Source organism: Aethalodelphis obliquidens, unplaced genomic scaffold (assembly GCF_003676395.1).
Source record: "Aethalodelphis obliquidens isolate GAN/ISIS:26980383/991018 unplaced genomic scaffold, ASM367639v1 scaffold20, whole genome shotgun sequence".
NCBI lineage: Eukaryota > Metazoa > Chordata > Mammalia > Artiodactyla > Delphinidae > Aethalodelphis > Aethalodelphis obliquidens.
The window spans coordinates 19004983-19022820 of NW_020837964.1; the positions used below are offsets into that span (position 1 = coordinate 19004983).

The window sequence follows — 17838 nt, forward strand, 5'->3', positions numbered from 1 at the left end:
CTTCCCTCATCTTGTATGATCTCTTCCTGTTCATTGCCCACAACTTCTATGCCATCTTTACTGCTTAACTTTTCTTTTTTTTGTGCTTCAATGAAGAGGCAGTGTTGGGAGAGCCACCCCTGAGATGTTAAGATCCAGTAATTAAAAGGCAGAGGTAGAAAATGTAAAGAAGCCAGGCAACAGGAAATGGAGACATTGGGTAGAGAGGAGAAAACTGAAAACCAGACAAAACCTGTAACAGTTGTATCCCTGTTTGAGTGCCAAAATGCCTGGCATAAAATGTGCTAAAGTTATATGTATAAATATACTACATCTCTGCTGATGCAGGGGACACGGGTTCGTGCCCCGGTCCGGGAAGATCCCACCAAAAAAAAAAAAAATATACTACATCTGATCAGGTACTGGGGGAGAGGGAAAGGGGAGATTGAAATTAATGGAGAAGGCCCTTTGCATCCTGTCTTGTGCTTTCCTTTTAAAGTGTCTAACATGCCTTCATCAAAAAAGTCCTCTTAAGTCAGACAGAGAAAGACAATATCATATATAGCTTATATGTGGAGTCTTAAAAAATGATACAAATGAACTTATTTACAAAACAGAACTAGAGTCACAGATGTAGAAAACAAACTTAATGGTTACCAAGGGGGAAGGGGAGAGGGATAAATTGGGAGATTGGGATTGACATATACACACTACTATACATAAAACAGATAACTAATAAGAACCTGCTGTATAGCACAGGGAACTCTACTCAATGCTCTGTAATGACCTATCAGGAAAAGAATCTAAAAAAGAGTGGATATATGTATATGTATAACTGATTCACTTTGCTGTACAGCAGAAACTAACACAACATTGTAAATCAACTACACTCCAATAAAAATTAATTTTAAAAAGTCCTTTTAGACCTTCACAATAATTGAGAGTCCACTGGATTATTAGCATTAATCATTGATTAGTCAACAGATCAGCAGGAAAGTGAGTACATTACCTGTGTCCCCAGTGGCAAAGTGTCTAATTTCTGATCTGGTATACCATTGTCCTGGGTTACAGAAGTACTTGTTGGGGAATCCTTTATTTCCCAGTTTGGGAAGGGAATAAAAAGTCCTTTGTTTGAGCCTGTGTCAAAAGAAAAGGCATACAATGAAGCACTGACCAGACTTTAAAGGCAACATGTCATATGGAAAGATACTAGAAGAGAAGTCACAAGATTGAGAGTTAGTCCTGGTGCCACTACTTGGAGACCACGTGAACTTGGACAAACTGCTTAACCTCTCTCAATCTCTCCACTTGTAAAACAGTGATGATAAAATCTAAATTTCCTATCTCTTAGAGTTGAGGTGAGGTTAAAACAAGACAATGGATATGAAATGGCTTCATAAATTATGAAATGCTCAAGAGAAATTAAGAAGAAGGCAAATATTTTACATACTTCTGAAGTGAATATATAATAAACTTTGACACCAATTCAACAATCTCCAGCTACAGGGGGAGATGGCTGGAAATAGACTCCTGACATCAGGCATCTCCAGGGCTTTAATCAACAGTCTGCAATGATTTGTCATTTTAAATCAGCTTCATCATTTCAAACCAGCTTCTTTCTGCCTTGATTTCCTCATTTGTTCAAAGAAAAAGACTAATCAGGACCTATTTCATAGAAACGAATGCCAAATCCTTAGGTTTCCCAGTATTTTTGCCTACCATTAGAGAAACAACTTTAAAAATAGAAAGGAAAAACAAACAAAAACTGTATCCTATCCTGGCCACCTCAAAAAGAGTTTGTTAGGATTTCTATTAGATTGTAACACTTGTACAAAAGTTTTTGCATATCCTTGATCAATACTTATTAATTGCAGAATTCTGGGATTTGGGGTCTTCTGGGGGACCCATGGATGAAAATAAGAGGTTTCTGTTTAGGGAGGTTTTTTTCTCTAGTAGGATTGGATAAGAATTAAGATAGTTTCCAAAGTCTGGGCCTTAGTCAAACAGTGTGCTCTTCTGCTAGTTCCCATGTTTAGGCTCTGGCAACAGAAAGCTACTATAAGGCAGGGCAACTGAGAATACAGAGTGAGAATAAAGCCAGCCTTTCGAAAATCCAGCCCTTTAGTCCATTTGGAGCTCTAAAATGCTTCTTATTTCTGAGTTGCCTTTTGGGAATGAAATGTCCTACTACTTCAATACAAGATGTTCTTCCACCCTTGTACTTGACAGAACTGTATTTCTCAAAGTGACATAAGCTGTCAAAGTTTATGTTCTGTGGTTCCTTTGCAGTAGCAACACAGGAAAAAAAAAAACCAAGGTGAAGCAGAAATTGCTGATTTTAACCTGATTCTTAGTAGAAAATTAGAATGGTTAGTAAGCTGTGACTTTGGGTTCAAGGCTCCTCTTAACCCTTTCCTACAGAACAACACAAACTTCCCAGGTGTCCAAGACCCAGCTCCATCCTGGTTTTTGTTCTACCCTGCTAATGCTCTTTTTTAGATTCACAGGTTCTTTTTCTTTCAACCTACCTCTTGGTTCAAACAAATCCCCCAAGGTCCAAACTCTTTGCTGGATGCTATCATACCTTCTCTTTGGTGTCAGCTATCTCCCAAATCTGGTTGACCTTAAATCTAAATCTCTTAACTCTGATCTGTCGTTTCATGTCCAGACTTAAGTTTTTTGAACTGCCCCCCAAAGTGTGCCCTATAGACAACTAAAAAGTCAGTATTTTCTTTTTTTGTGTGTGTGGGATTTTAATTCCCCGACCAGAGACTGAATCTGGGCCCAGCAGTGAAAGTGCTGAGTCCTAACCACTGGACCACCAGAGAATTCCCAATTATTTTCTAAATCGAACTCATAATCTTCACTTCCAGGCCTACTTCTGCTGATGGTCCTCACCTCCATCCCTAACCCTCGTCTTAATACTGGCATTCCTATTCACCCAATCCCTCAAGATAGAAACTTGTTCTTTGATGTTCTCTCTCTCATCTCAAATGTCAATCAATTATCAAATTTTATAGAATCACTTTTTTTGGTGGGGGGAATCTTTATTTTAATTGAGGTATAATGTACATGCCATGTAAGTCACCCTTTTACAGAATACAATTCAGTGATTTTTACTGTATTCACAAAGTTGTACAACCATCACCACCTTCACTTTCATCACCCCAAAACAAACCAAATTAACTGTCACTCTCAATTCTCTCCTCCCCACCAGGCCCTAGCAAACATCAAATAGGATTTGCTTATTCTGGACATTTCATGTAGATGGAATAATATGTTTGACCTTTTGTATCTGGTTTCTGTCAAGTAGCATGATGCTTTCAAGATAAATATTGTAGCATGTATCAGTACTTCAATCATTTTTAGGCTGAAAAATATGCCTTATATGGATATGCCATTATTTTGTTTCTCCATTCATCAGTTGATAGACTTTTCGGCTATTATGGATAATGCTGATTTCATTCCTGTACAAGTCTTTGTGTGGACATATGTTTTCATTTCTCTTGGGTATACATCTAGGAGTGGAATTGCTGGGTCAAATGGTAACTCTAACTTTTTGAGGAACTTCTAAATTGTTTTCCAAAGAAGCTATACCATTTTCCTTTCCCACCAGAAATGTATGAGGGTTCCAATTTTTCCACATCTTTGCTGTCACTTGTTATCTGTCCTTTTGATTCTAGCCATCCTAGTGGGTGTGAAATGGTATCTTCCTTGTGGTTTTGATTTGCATTTCCCTGATGGCTAGTGATGTTGAATATCTTTCATGTGCTTGTTGGCTAGTTGCATAACTTCTTTAGAGAAATGTCTATTCAATCTTTTGCCCATTTTCTAATTGGGTTGTTTGTCTTTTTGTTATTGATTTGTAAGAGTTTTTTGTATAGAATGGATACTAGACCCTTGTCAGATATATGATTTGCAAATATTGCCTCCCATTCTGTGGGTTACTTTATTACTTTCTTTGTTTTTTTAATTAATTTATTATTATTATTATTATTTTGGCCACACCTCGCGGCATGAGGGATCTTGTAAGTTCCCCAACCAGGGATGGAACCCATGCTCCCTCCAGTGGAAGCATGAAGTCCTAACCACTGGACTGCCAGGGAATTCCCCAGCTTTTTTAACTTTCTTGATAGTGTCCTTTGAAACACAAAAGTTTTAAATTTTTATAAAGTGTGACTCATCTATTTTTTCTTTGGTTGTTACACTTTTGGTGTCATATTCAAGATATAGGCTCACTCCTGAAAAAGATAAACCGACACCTTGCTCTGCTACATTATGACTAAGCATGTCATGGAAAAATCAGGAAAAATCAGGAAAAAGAAACAATTTGCATTCTGAGATAATTTTTTTCTTGTCTTATACTTCAATTTATTTTCAGGAAAAATCAGGAAAAAGAAACAATTTGCATTCTGAGATAATTTTTTTCTTGTCTTATACTTCAATTTATTTTCTTCTTTTTCTTCAGATGTAAAATATATCCAACACTTAATTCCAAAAGCAAATGTATTTATGACATTGTTGTCCAGCCCAGGTTTTTATACCCATATAACCAATGTGATAGGACCATAATTCATTATCTTTTTACCACTGAAAATTGTTTTATATTTTTAATGACAGAGAAATGGCTTATAATGCTGATGCTTGTGGCAAAGAACTAATAGTTGGCTACTTCAATTACCAGTAATCTTATATGGATGAGGCCCTGCTTCACACATTTGGCCAAAAACCTTGTAACCCATCTGAGGTAGAAACAGAGATGCACTACCCAGATCCCTTTCAAGGAGGACTTGATTTACTCTTCAGAGTGTGTCTCAGCTACAGAGAATTACCTCCTGGTGTCATGCCCTTCCAGAGGCAGTCCATATGCAGTGACCAAATGGGGTCCAGGGGCAGTCCTTGCTCTAGAGCTGTCCCTCTGCTCAACTCTCCTTCCTCCCCTTCCTTTCGATATTGATCTCTAATAAACATCTTGTACCCTAGATTCCACTGAGATAAAATTTTGAGAGCAGAAATAATGGGTCTAACACTAGCCTCCAAAATAAATGAAGGGGACTTCCCTGGTGGTCCAAAGGTTAAGACTCCGCGCTCCCAATGCAGGGGGCCCAGGTTCGATCCCTGGTCAGGGAACTAGATCCCCATGCTGCAACTAAGAGTCCGCCACAACTAAAGACCCCACACGTGGCAATAAAGATCCTGCGTGCTGCAACTAAGACCCAGTGCAGCCAAATAAATAAAGAAATATTTAAAACAAAACAAAAAAACCCAAAATAAATGAAGATTTGCTATTTCCTTTAAATTGCTTATCCCCAATGAGGACAACTTAATCCCCGACTTTTGAAATAATATATATGATATATATTATCATATATTATTAGTATATATAAATTATAATATATATTATAGTGTATATAATATATATTAATATATGATAGCCATTGTAGATATAATAATAATGAAAGGAAATTATAGTTTTTCCCGTCATGAACAGACTGCCTAAGTAACCTTGTGTTTTTCCGCCTTAAATACCTGATATGTATTTCATTCAAAATTCAACTCTTTGAAGTTTGGACTCCCTAGCAAAACATTGCAGGTAAAAACACTTAATGTTTTATCTCCAAGTTTTCTTTTCATATCCTCAATGATTTAATCAATCTGTACCTCCTCATTTGCATTCACACTGCTATTATTGCCCTATGTCAGGACATGTCCTTATTATCTCCCATTGGGACTACTGTTCAAATTTAGAGTTATCTCTCTGTCACACATTTAATCATGCTTACCACCTAAAACACCTTTGCTACCCATTTTCAAGAGAATAAAATGAAAATGTTTAGTAAAGAGGCCCTTTGCCACTCGGCTTTAGTCAAGCACCTTAGCTCCAGTCACAAGCTGAGTCAATTTCCTAATCTGTCACACCTGTTTTTTCTACTTCTCTATGCACTTAACACCAAACTATGCCCAATGAATTCTATTTGAATGCCCAACCTAAATGTCTCCTTTTTGTGAAGTCTTTTCCCAGGTCCCCAGTCAGTACTAACTGCTAGTGCCTCTCCCCCATAGTTCTTTATCTCTATCACAGTCGAACTCATGTCTCAGCCTGACTTGTAACCTAATAGCTATGATAAATCTCTCTGGTGTGGGAGTATCTGAAGATCTGACACTGTTGTGTCATTTCCTAATGTGCCTAGCCTCTAACACAAGATTTTCCAGTTGATACACACTTGTTCGCTGAATTGCTCTCACATCCATTGTGTCAGAGATTGACAGTTGCCCTCCACTATATCCTTTATTCACCTCTTAGAACCCCCAATAACATCCCTAGACTGCCACCATCTAGATTTCTATATGAGGGAGAAATGAACTTCTATCTGCCACAAAACCTTTCCTCATTTGCTCCTAGCACACCTTAAGCCTCTATAGCATATGCCTATCTACATTAGTGTTTCTCAAACTCAACATCCTCATAAACTCTGAAATATGAATCCAGTTTGAGAAACTTCAATTTAAGAAACTCAGTGTATAAAAAGATATTTTAAAAAGCAGATTATATTGGGTGACAGTTTGCAAATTTCTCACAGAACTAAACACTTGGTATTTATCCGAAGGAGTTGAAAGCTTATGTCCATACAAACACCTGCAAATAGATGTCTATAGCAGCTTTTTTCATAATTGCCCAAACCTGGGAACAATCAAGATGTTTTTCAGTAGGTGAATGGATAAACAAATATTCCGGATAATAATAATGGAATATTATTAAGCACTAAAAAGAAAGTAGCTACCAAGTCATGAAAAAATACAAAGGAAACTTCAATGCATATTACTAAGTAGATGAAGCCAATCTGAAAAGGCTACATACTGTACAATTCCAACTATATGACATTCTGGAAAAGGCAAAACTGTGGAGACAGGGGAAGATGGCAGAGTAAGAAGCATCTGGCATCTGTCTCCCACCTAGGTAACAACTGCACTGGCAGAATTCTGTCGTAACTATTTTGGAATTCTGGAGTCTACTGAAGACTTGCAACTTCTGGGGGAAGACGTGGAAGGTAAATTAGGGTTAATTTTACTTAATTCAGTTCTTAGCAAAGTAGCAGCTATCCATCACTCATTCCTCATACAAAAGAATGAAGCTGGACCCTTACCTAACACATACACAAAAATTAACTCAGAATGGACCAAAGACCTAAATGTAACACCTTAAACTATAAAACTCTTAGAAGAAAACATAGGGAAAATGCTTCATGACACTGGATTTGGCAATGTGACACCAAAAGCAAAGCAACAAAAGAAAAAATAGACAAATTGAACATCATGAAAAATTAAGGGGCTTCCCTGGTGGCACAGTGGTTAAGAATCTGCCTGCCAATGCAGGGGACACAGGTTCGAGCCCTGGTCCAGAAAGATCCCACATGCCGCGGAGCAACTAAGCCTGTGTGCCACAACTGTTGAGCCTGCGTTCTAGAGCCCGTGAGCCACAACTACTGAACCCACATGCCACAACTACTGAAGCCCGCGTGCCTAGAGCCCATGCTCCGCAACGAGAAGCCACCGCAATGAGAAGCCCACGCACTGCTACGAAGAGTAGCCCCTGCTCGCAGCAACTAGAGAAAGCCCACACGCAGCAACAAAGACCCAACACAGCCAAAAATAAATAAAATAAATAAATTTATTTTTAAAAATTTTGTGCCTCTAAAAACAATATCCACAGAGTAACAAGGCAACCCACAGAATGGGAGAAAATATTTGCAAATCATATATCTGATAAGGGATTAATAGCTAGAATATATAGAGAACTGCTAACACTCAGCAACAAAAAAACAAACAACCTGATTCAATAGCAAAGGACCTGAATAGACATTTCTCCAAACGAAGATATACAAATGGTCAATAAGCACACAAAAAAATATTCAACATCACTGATCATTAGGGAAATACAAATTTAAAAATACAAGATACCACCTCACACCCATTAGGATGGCTACTATCAAAAAAACAGAAAATAACAAACGTTGGGAAGGATGTAGAGAAATCAGAACTCTTGCGCATTGTTCGTGGGAATATAAAATGGTACAGCTGCTATGGACAACAGTATGGCAGTTCCTAAAAAAAATTAAAAATAAAATTACTATATGATCCAGTAATTTCAGTTTTGGGTGCAAACCCCAAAGAAGTGAAAGCAGGGTCTTGAGAGATATTTGTATACCCATGTTCATAGCAGCATTATTCACAATAGCTAAAACATGGGAGCAACCCAAGTGTCCATCAACAAGTGAATGGATAAACAAAATGTGCCACAACTAACTGCACTCTAGAGCCCGTGCTCTGCAACAAGAGAAGCCACCACAACAAGAAGCCCAGGCACCGCAATGAAGAGTAGCCCCCACTTGCCGCAACTAGAGAAAGCCTGTGAGCAGAAACAAAGACCCAACGCAGCCAAAAATAAATTAATAAAAATAAATAAATCTATTAAAAAATATATGGAGATGGTAAAAAGATCAGTGGTTGCCAGGGGTCAGAAGGGGAGAAAGGGATGGCTAGGTGAGCACAGAGTATAGGGCAGTGAAACTATTCTGTGTGACACTAAAATGGCAGATACATGTTATTATACATTTGCGAAAGCCATAGAATGTACAACAGTAAGAATGAACCCTAAAGTAAACTAAGGACTTTGGGTGATGATGTGTCACTGTAGATTCATCAGTTCTAACAAAAGCACCACTCTGATGCCTGATGTTGGTAGTGGGGGAGGCCTTGCATGTGTGGAGGCAGGAGGCATATGGGAACTCTGTACTTCTACTCAGTTTTGCTGTAAATCTAAAGCTGTTCTAAAAAATATTCTATTTTTTAAATAGCAGACTAATACTGCAAAAGAGTATTTTTGCTTTTACATCTTTTAAATATTTTTCATAACTGCATCAAACAAAAGTACAAAATTAAAGGGTCTCACATTGCCTATGGACCTCTAAGATATATCCCTGGACTAGGAGTCCACAACCCTGAGTGTGAGGAATACTGATCTGTATCATTCATTTGGCGTTTTCATATGCACTGCCTGAAATTGTGTTACTTAGCTCTTTCATGTTTGTTTCATTATCCTAATTATGTTGCAAGTGATTCATGGAATGGCTACATTTTCTATTTCCAGAATATATGTTCTAGAAGATAAATTATGTGAGTCTACAAAAAAAGGAAAAGAATTTTGGTTGGCAAATCAAAAAATTTCACTAAAAAGAATGGACTTTGAGTAGGGTCATAAAGAAAGATCAGGATTTTGATTCAAGCATTCCAAGCAGAGGGGACAGCATTAGTTCAGGGGCAGAAGAGAGAAAAAGGAAGAACTATGTGAGAAGGAGGGAGTGGTTTGGTTTGATTGAAGCATTGGATACTGTAGTTGAGAAACAGGAGATAAGGTTTCAGGGTAGGTTGAAGAGATAACCTGCAGCCACTGTTTAGAGAAGCCCTGTGGGTCAGATTAAGGACTCTTAATTCAGTAGGTGAGTGGGAGTCATGCAAGTTTTTGAGCAGGCAAGTATAATAATCACAGCTGAGTTTTAAGAGAATGAAAGAAGAGACTGGGAGGCAGCATGGTGTAATGTTTAAGAGGACTTTGACAGATGGACTAGAGTTTGAATCCCAGCTCTACCACTTACTATATAATTAGAGCAAGTTATTTCACCTCTTTGGGCCACAGTTTCCTCACGTGTAAAACAAGGATAATTATAACCACCTTCAAGATTGTTGTGAGGATTAAATGAAACAATACACAGGGCCTAGCCCAGAGTCTATACTCAGTAAATGATAGCTATTAGGCATGCCTGTTAAGAGACTATTAGAAAAGGGAAAAGGCTTGTTAATTGTGAATCATAGTGTAAGGTATGAACATTCAGCTGGACTTTAGGGGAGGGGCAGCATCAACCCCCGCTCTGGTTCTGAGCCTCAGCAATGGGAAAGTGGTGGTAACACTAATGAAACCCTAAGAGCTGTTTAGGGCTGGAGGAAAGGGGTCCATTTGGTTTTCTAACATGTTTAGCTTGAGGGGCTGGAAAATTATTCAGTGGTGATTCCAAGTGTATATTAATAGTTGGTCAACAGAAATGGGGGACTGGTGCAGAGAAACTGGTACAAGTTGTCAAAGCTAGAGCAACATATTTAAGAGTCATCTACAGGGAGGAAATAAAGCAAGCTGTGGAAATAGATGAGATCAATAGGGCAAAGAGTAGAGAAAGAAGAGAGTCTGAAGGCATAGCCTAGGTATGCTTATTTTAGGGGTATGGGAAAAGAGAGAGGGAACTTTGAAAGAGTCAAAGGTTATGTGGTTAGGAGACTAGGATGAGGATCCATGACAGTGAGCTTCCCTGCCATCCTAAATGATTGGTAGAAAGCACTGTTTTGAACAACTGAGCTAGTGGGAAATATTTTTCAGAAAGTTTTCTCCTAGCCTGTGGCACAACCATTAACGTGGTATAACCACTTTAGTCATGTTGGATTACCAACAGTGCTTACAGGCAACACTCCCCAGGGATCTGGCACAAACATAATTTTCAGGGGAAAGCAAAGCTCTTTAACGTTTCAACATGGCAAAATAAATTTTACGTTAAAAAAAATTCCAGCAACAGCTGGAGCTTCCAAGAACCTTTAGAAATAGGCCCTGTGTCTAGTAAAGCAGTTTGTTCTCAGTAAAGACCGTGCACTTTAAAACGTTATAATTCATGGAGGGACTCTGTGTGTGCTAATGATGTAATATGATATAAATGAAATTTAACTCAGCTCATACAAATAAAGGCAGTCAAATTATGCTTTAGTGTATCTTTGTCTTTCTGGAAATGGATATATAAATGCTTGTACCTAGAAAAAAACCAAGAAAGCTATATACCAAATTAACTGGGATTCTTTTTAGGGGACAGGGTTCTGAGTGATTAAAATATTGTTCTTCATGCTTTTCAGTATTTGCCAAAATTATTACAATAGAATTTCATCAATTTTGAAATATAAAAAATGCTATTTAAGATGAAGTAGAGCAATCCATGGTCCGTGACTTACATGTGCTAAGACTTCCAAGAAAGGAAAATAAAAATCATACCTCACTATGGCTTATTTTACCATGAAATACTGTGAAAATAACTTGTCAATTAATGTCTACATAGATAGATAAGAAGTCAGGAAATAAAATATTGTATGTTACAAACTGAAAACTCTTAATGTCTAAACTGCATAGTCAATCTATTAGTTATTGTTGAGATTTTAAGGATTAATTTTTAGAGTTTGTATATAATTCAATAGACCCTTCAAAGGGACAGAGGCCTTGATACAAAAGAAAGTTTTCTCAATTAAAAGGTCATCTGATGAGTACCAAATTAATCTGTAAGGGCACATTGAATGCAATTTCTCCAATGGAAAGCTTTCTCCTAGCCTGTGGCATGACCATTAATGTGGCATAACCACTTTATTCACGTTGGATTACCAATAGTGTGTACGGGCAACAATCCCCAAGAATATAGCACAACCACAAGAGATTCTGTAGCTGCGAAGGTTCAAGGTGGAGAAGCCCAGAAGGCTAATGGTGTGAGCTGCATTGATGCAGATGAGTCCTGAGTCTCTGGTTAATGAATCCTGTGGAGATCAGTAATGCAATTTTCAGGATGGCCTAATGATATAAAGTGATGTAAGTGAAATTGAACTGAGTACAGCTTGTGCACTTTGATGGGTTTTGGCTTAGGCCTACTCAGTAAATAGGGCCCTTCTGGCAGTGAAAGAAAAGAGGAAAAATACAAGCCACTAAATCTTGTGCTTTCTTCAAGTGTGTGTTATTTCTCAACTATTTCGTCTTCATCCTACTCAAGATTGGCCATGAAAACAGAAACAACTAATGTTTTAATCATTTTGTGATCAGAAAGGGAAAACTTACCAATTTCAATCCTGTCATCAACATCAGTGCTGACTTTTGATGCAGTGCTCTCATTTGCTACACAGTTTTTCACTGTCTTCTCCCTAGAGCTACCACATCGAATAATTTATTTAAAACTCAAAAGAAGCTTCTGAGAGCACCAGTAAAGGCTATTTAGAAAACATTATTTCAGGGTGATCAGATTTCTTTTTTCAAATGCTCTAGAACATATTATTTTCACAAATATTTCAGTTAAAGCTATTTTTTAAAAAGTCATATTTTTATTGGGAATAATGAGAGAGAAAGACACTCTAGTTCAGCTTTAAAAGCATGAAAGCCAGAAAGTTCAGAACTTACTCTGTTTTCTTGACACAAACTTAGGTCTGGGTGATTGAGGGAATAGTATTTCATATTATAAAATAATAATATTTTCTTTTGTATTAAAAAACTCATAGTTAGGACACAGAAAAGAAGGTTCTTCTACCAAGAATTATAATGGAGACAACTATAGCCATTAGTTTGAAAAAGAGACAAGAAAGGCAAGTGTTTGCACTTGGTTGATGTAGTATAGTAAGATTGGGAAGTACAGATTGGGAAATACAGTAAGTACAGACAGCCTAGACTATAAGCCAGGCACTTTACACCCACCATTTCATTTAATCATAAAAGCTCTCCTATTAATCTATTATCACCATTTTATAGGTTGGGGGACCTGGGACTCAGAAAGGCTTTAAAAAAAAACCTTCACCCAAGGTTGGAGAGCTTATAAAGTATTAATGTTAATACCAGGCACTTGAGCAACATTTTACCTCTGTTTTTGCAGTCACTATAAGGTAACTAAACAGAAATATAGTGGTGAAAATTATTTGCCTCACTAGTAAGTTTATTCAGTTATACATTAACTCATCTTTGGATTTCTATAGTAAACAAGGTACCCCAATGCATATAAAATAGGAATTAATTTACAAAGTACATATACAAATAATTTTTAAGACATATTCCATTTCTTTCTACAGCAGGGTGAATTTTAATCTATGTAAATTAACCTCAATAAACTTGACTTTAAAAAAAAGGGAGCTTAAAGAAATAGGGAACTAAGGCTGCTCTCTGAGGATTACATTATAAAATATATAATGGATCAGAGCAGAGACAGGCAAAGTCAGTGGAAACAGGCAAGATCCCAGGCCAACAGGCACTGACTTCATTCATTCATCATTCAACAAATTACTCCTTAGCACCTTAAATGGGCCAGACATTGTTCTAGGCACTAGGGATACTGCAGTAAACAAGACAAGCAAGGTCTTTGTTCTCATGGAGCTTATGGTCTAGTGGAGGGGAAAGACAATAAAGAAGTAAACAAATAAAAAACATTCTGGGGAAGAATATTTAATGTTGTGTGGATATTTTCATATTTTATCAAATTAAAAAAGGTATGTATAGGAAGAAAATTACTATAAAATAAATGTAATATATTTATTATTTTATATTTACATATTGATTGTATAATATATAATGTTATATATTGTTATAATATATAAACATGCACACACAAAACACACACACACACACATATACCTAAGACTAAGAGGATATTTACCATAATATAATTAGTATTAATTTCTGGGTAGTGGGATTATGAGTGGCTTATTCCTTGTTTTTTTCTCTACTTTCCATATTCTCAACAATAAACCCACATTACTTTTACCATCAGAAAAAAGTACTAATAGATATATCTACATGTGTATATAGGTACACAGATGTCTGGAAGGATGCATACCAAACATTACTAGTAGTTAACTCGGTAGCAAAATATGGGGTGATTTTGACTTTTTTTCCCTGTACTTCTGTATTATTTAAATTGTTTATAATAAACTTCTATTTTTCAAAAATAATAAAGCAACTTTTTTTTAAAAGCATGAGTTTTGGGGTAGAAAATATGGTACCTTACTCTGATAGAATTTTGGTAATAAGAAATAGAAAAAAATCTACCATTCAGATACTTTAGAGCTTAAAAGTCCATTTACTTTTGGTTTTGTACAGAAATGCTTCCCTTATCATTCTTTAACAAATTTATCTCTAACGACCCTGCCCATGGTAACGTAATCCTCCTAATTCAATGGGAAAAGACCATGTACTGATTTATAACTCTACCAAGAAAGGGTTGGTATACACTTATGGGGATGATAAGTAATACCATAATATCCCTATCTATAAACTTTGAACAACAACTTTAGAGAATGTACAACGATTATATCCAAAGAAGACCCAATAGTTCAAGAAAGCAGAAATGTTCCACTGAGGGCCAGATTCTCACCCCAGATAAATCTCAAAATGTTGCATAGATACTTTCATTTCTGATCTGAGGCTTCTTACAACTTGTAGAGATTTCTGCTGCAAAATGAAGAAAGTTAAGCAGGAATTCACTATTCTCTGTCCAGAACCAAACTAAAAAAAATTTTTGTAAAAAATCTTACCTTTTTTCCACCTCTAAAAGAAAATTTTCATTGTTACCCAACTGACTGAAATGCAGCTTGGCAGCCTTTCTCTCACTTTCTCGTATGGCTCGGTCATCTAGAGGCAAAAACCGTGGTCTGAGCATGTTTCTTTTTGAAGTAAACAGTTATGGGTCAGAAAAGCATATTCACAGAGTAAAAACTAAAGATCAGTCTCATCTTTTGTTAGAGATGGGTCACAGAATAATGCTATTATGTTGTCACTGGAGCACTAGTAACTCAGGGAGACTACAGGGACACCATAGCAACAACTGCCACATAAGTGTAACTACCTCTGCAGCAAAGTACAGCTTGGGCAGCAAACAATCCAAATGGCCTAATCTTAAAGCTGAAAGTTACACCATTTCTGAAAGACTTTTCTTAGTTCCTCTATAATAACTTTCCCAGGGGCATGTAACATAGAAGTTTATATCAATAAGAAATGTATACTCGACAATAAAATTATAAAGAAATACAGACTAACTCATTTGAAGGAATATTTATTGTTCCTTGACAACTAAGCCCCAAAGAGTTGTTGTATTCGTCTTCTATTGCTAATTCAGTTACAAAGTTGGGGCACCTGGAAAAATAAGTCTCAACCTGGAAACTTTTTGTTGGGGAGGAAGTGGTGGTGAAACCATCAACCGAAGAAAACTAAAGCTGGAAGTAACTGATAAAATCATAGATTGTCATTCAATAAACAATAAAAGGACTCGTCATACATCCTGCCAAAACAAAAGAGTTACATAAATATTGACTAATAAACAAATATATCCTGCCAGTGCATACTCTGGGCCAACATCCAAAAGGTTAGGAGGCAGCTGGTTTAAAGTAAGATTCTGGGGCAAAGAACAGGGGAGGAGGGTCTCACCCAGTTTCTCCAGAGTTTGTAGCGTGTACACAGCAAAGAGCCTATAATCTGTATCTTTCCTGACAACTGGATTGAGTCTCAAATCTAGTTCTTTGAGGAAGGTTAAAGGCTGTAGGCGGGACACCTCCACTAAGGAAGGAATGTTGTTATAATATAAATTCAGGTCTTGGAGTGAATATAAATACTGGATGCCCTGCAAGGAAAAGACTACATTGTGAAACTGCACATTGGGAAGCACTAGGAATCTCACAGATAAAGATGGAAATACAACTATTACTTTCCATCCTTAAACAGTTACCTGAGACACCCATGAGAAAGGCAGGGTTGAAATTCCCATTTACTTGCCTGAGAATAAGAATGCTGCAGCCCATGGGCACTGGATGTGCTATACATTAAATAATTCATAGATATCATACATTTCCTCCTTTATAAGCTCTGACATCCAAATATCTGCGGTCAGTTCTCTACTTTTGTTGCCCCCCATCACTCTCCCAATCCAATCCTTCTCAGTGGTAGCCAGGCCAAGTCACTTTTGCACTTCTCTCACCCTTGCTATAACCACTCTCCTGACCCCAGGAGCACCTCAATTTAAAAGGGGAGGGAGGGAGGCAAAAGAAAGATGGTTCTGGGGAGAACGGCAGGGAAAAAAATTAAGTGTGTATGTATATGTTCTTATATCTCAAGACCTCACTTTTAGGGTGAATGGACCATATGGCAAAACAAAACAATGCGATCTCCAAGTCTTCCCTCCTGGACCAGTCAAGAGCCCCTTTTGTCCTTGTTTCCCCCTTCAGAGTTACTGCCACCCTACAAGCTCCCCATCCTCCAATCAGTCAGTTCTCCTTGGTAGAAATGTTCTGCCTTCTTCTGTTCTATTTCTGTGGACTTAGCAACCCCACCCCCCCTCCCCCCACTTCTCTAGCAACAGTACAATCAGAACTGGGACACTGGAGAAGAAAAGCCACAATTTTTCTCCTTTGCTAAAACTTACTATTGAAAATAATTGTTTAATTTTCATGTATTTGGCTAGTTAGGTGCTTGTGCCCAACACTAAATTTAAGGACAATATTTCAAAACATGTACATATATGTATAATCACATACTGTTAGTAGTAAAAATGGTTACCATAAAAGGAACTCTGTCATTGAGAGTTATTTCAGAAAGGTTAAATTATTTTCCATCATGTATTTATAAAATAATGTTTTTATTCTCCTCTCATTTAAAATTAACCTTTTTATAACTGCAGGAAGTTTAGAAAACTCAAAGATATATTCAAAACATTTCTGAATAGAACACTGTTTACAGTTGGATGCATTTCTTTCTGGCTTTTTTCAGTTCCACTAACTTCTACATTGTGAAAGGGTCAATGGTTGGGAATATTTATCAGTGCTTTTGGCCTCACTCTCAGGGCAGTACACCATTAGGACTGTCTTTAAATGTGTCTGATGTCCCAGCTCAAGTAATCTTTTAATGTCTCATTGTAAAAGTCAAGGAAACAATTCTTATCCTCCTCTCATGTTTCCCAGTTGGCATAAATTCATGTATTCCCCAACGCTACACTAGAACTAAACACAAAACATTTCTCCCCTGGGAAAATTAAGCAAAATGATTCAGAACTGCTAGAGATGAATACATGCAGATAAATCATAGATGCAAAAAAATTTGTAAAACTAACGTTTATTAAGTACTTCCTATATGCCAAACACTACAGGAGCCTTATATATGTAATATTTGATTACACGTGCTAATTTGATTAATCTTCACAACAGTTTTCAGCCAATTTACAGAAATGGAACAAAAGAGAGTAAAAAAGCAAATGACAGCAATGTTCACTCAATTTTTTTTAGTCTGAAAAGAGCAATCAGATAAAAATACATATGAGAAGAGGAGACCTAAATAACTCTGTACTAATACTTTCTGAAATTTGTGGGCCAAATACAAAGGGCTGTTATCAAAGAGTCTAAAGACCTAGTTCAACTTGGAATTTCTGCTTTTAGAATCCTAGTAGGAAATTTGATCTAGCTTGGATTTCTTCTTTTGGGGCCCTTAGTTTTAGACCTTGAGATTGGGTCTAATTTGTATTGTTGAACAAGTTTCCCCTAAGAAATGCAAAACTGGAGGAATAATCCAGATCATTAACCAATCCTGGATAGAATCTGTCTTTCACCTTCAGTCTTGCACAGAAGGGCTTTATCAAGACAGCCCCATAGCTGGGCAAAAAGGGAACAGTGGAAGAAATACCATTTGGGGGTCTATGCAAAGAAAATAAAACTTCCATCTCTGTGTGTGTGGGCATTTATATTTGTAGAGCTCTTTCTGTGTGTTTGCTAATCCTCACACTTTCTGCTTAAGCATGCTCCCACCTACTTTCCTAAACTGCCCTCTGCACCACCACCTCCTGGCATGGAAATTTTTGTTTTTAAGACCATCATCTCCTCCCCCTCCTAGAAAAAACTCACAGTAGCAACTTAGGCCATGCACCAACATCATCAGAATCCCCTGGGAATGCCCTGGACCCACCACAGATTTATTAACTTAGAGTCTCTCTCGGAATAGGGACTAAGACTCTGTACTTTTATTATTATTATATATTTATTTATTATTATTAT

At 37.2% G+C, this 17838-nt stretch overlaps 1 protein-coding gene across 3 annotated transcripts in view; it reads right to left on the reverse strand.

Annotated features, from left to right (window-relative positions):
- The window catches only part of LRRC36 (leucine rich repeat containing 36), a 34499-nt gene extending 20034 nt beyond the window's left edge, over positions 1-14465 (reverse strand). For all 3 annotated transcript variants that reach the window (XM_027119590.1, XM_027119589.1, XM_027119591.1), the window contains exons 1-3: positions 14341-14465; positions 11888-11976; positions 989-1116 (exon numbers count right to left, since the gene is read on the reverse strand). In XM_027119590.1, the coding sequence (XP_026975391.1) occupies positions 989-1116; positions 11888-11976; positions 14341-14465 (342 nt within the window). The remainder of the gene's footprint in view (positions 1-988; positions 1117-11887; positions 11977-14340) is intronic.
- Positions 14466-17838: the final 3373 nt, after the last annotated feature.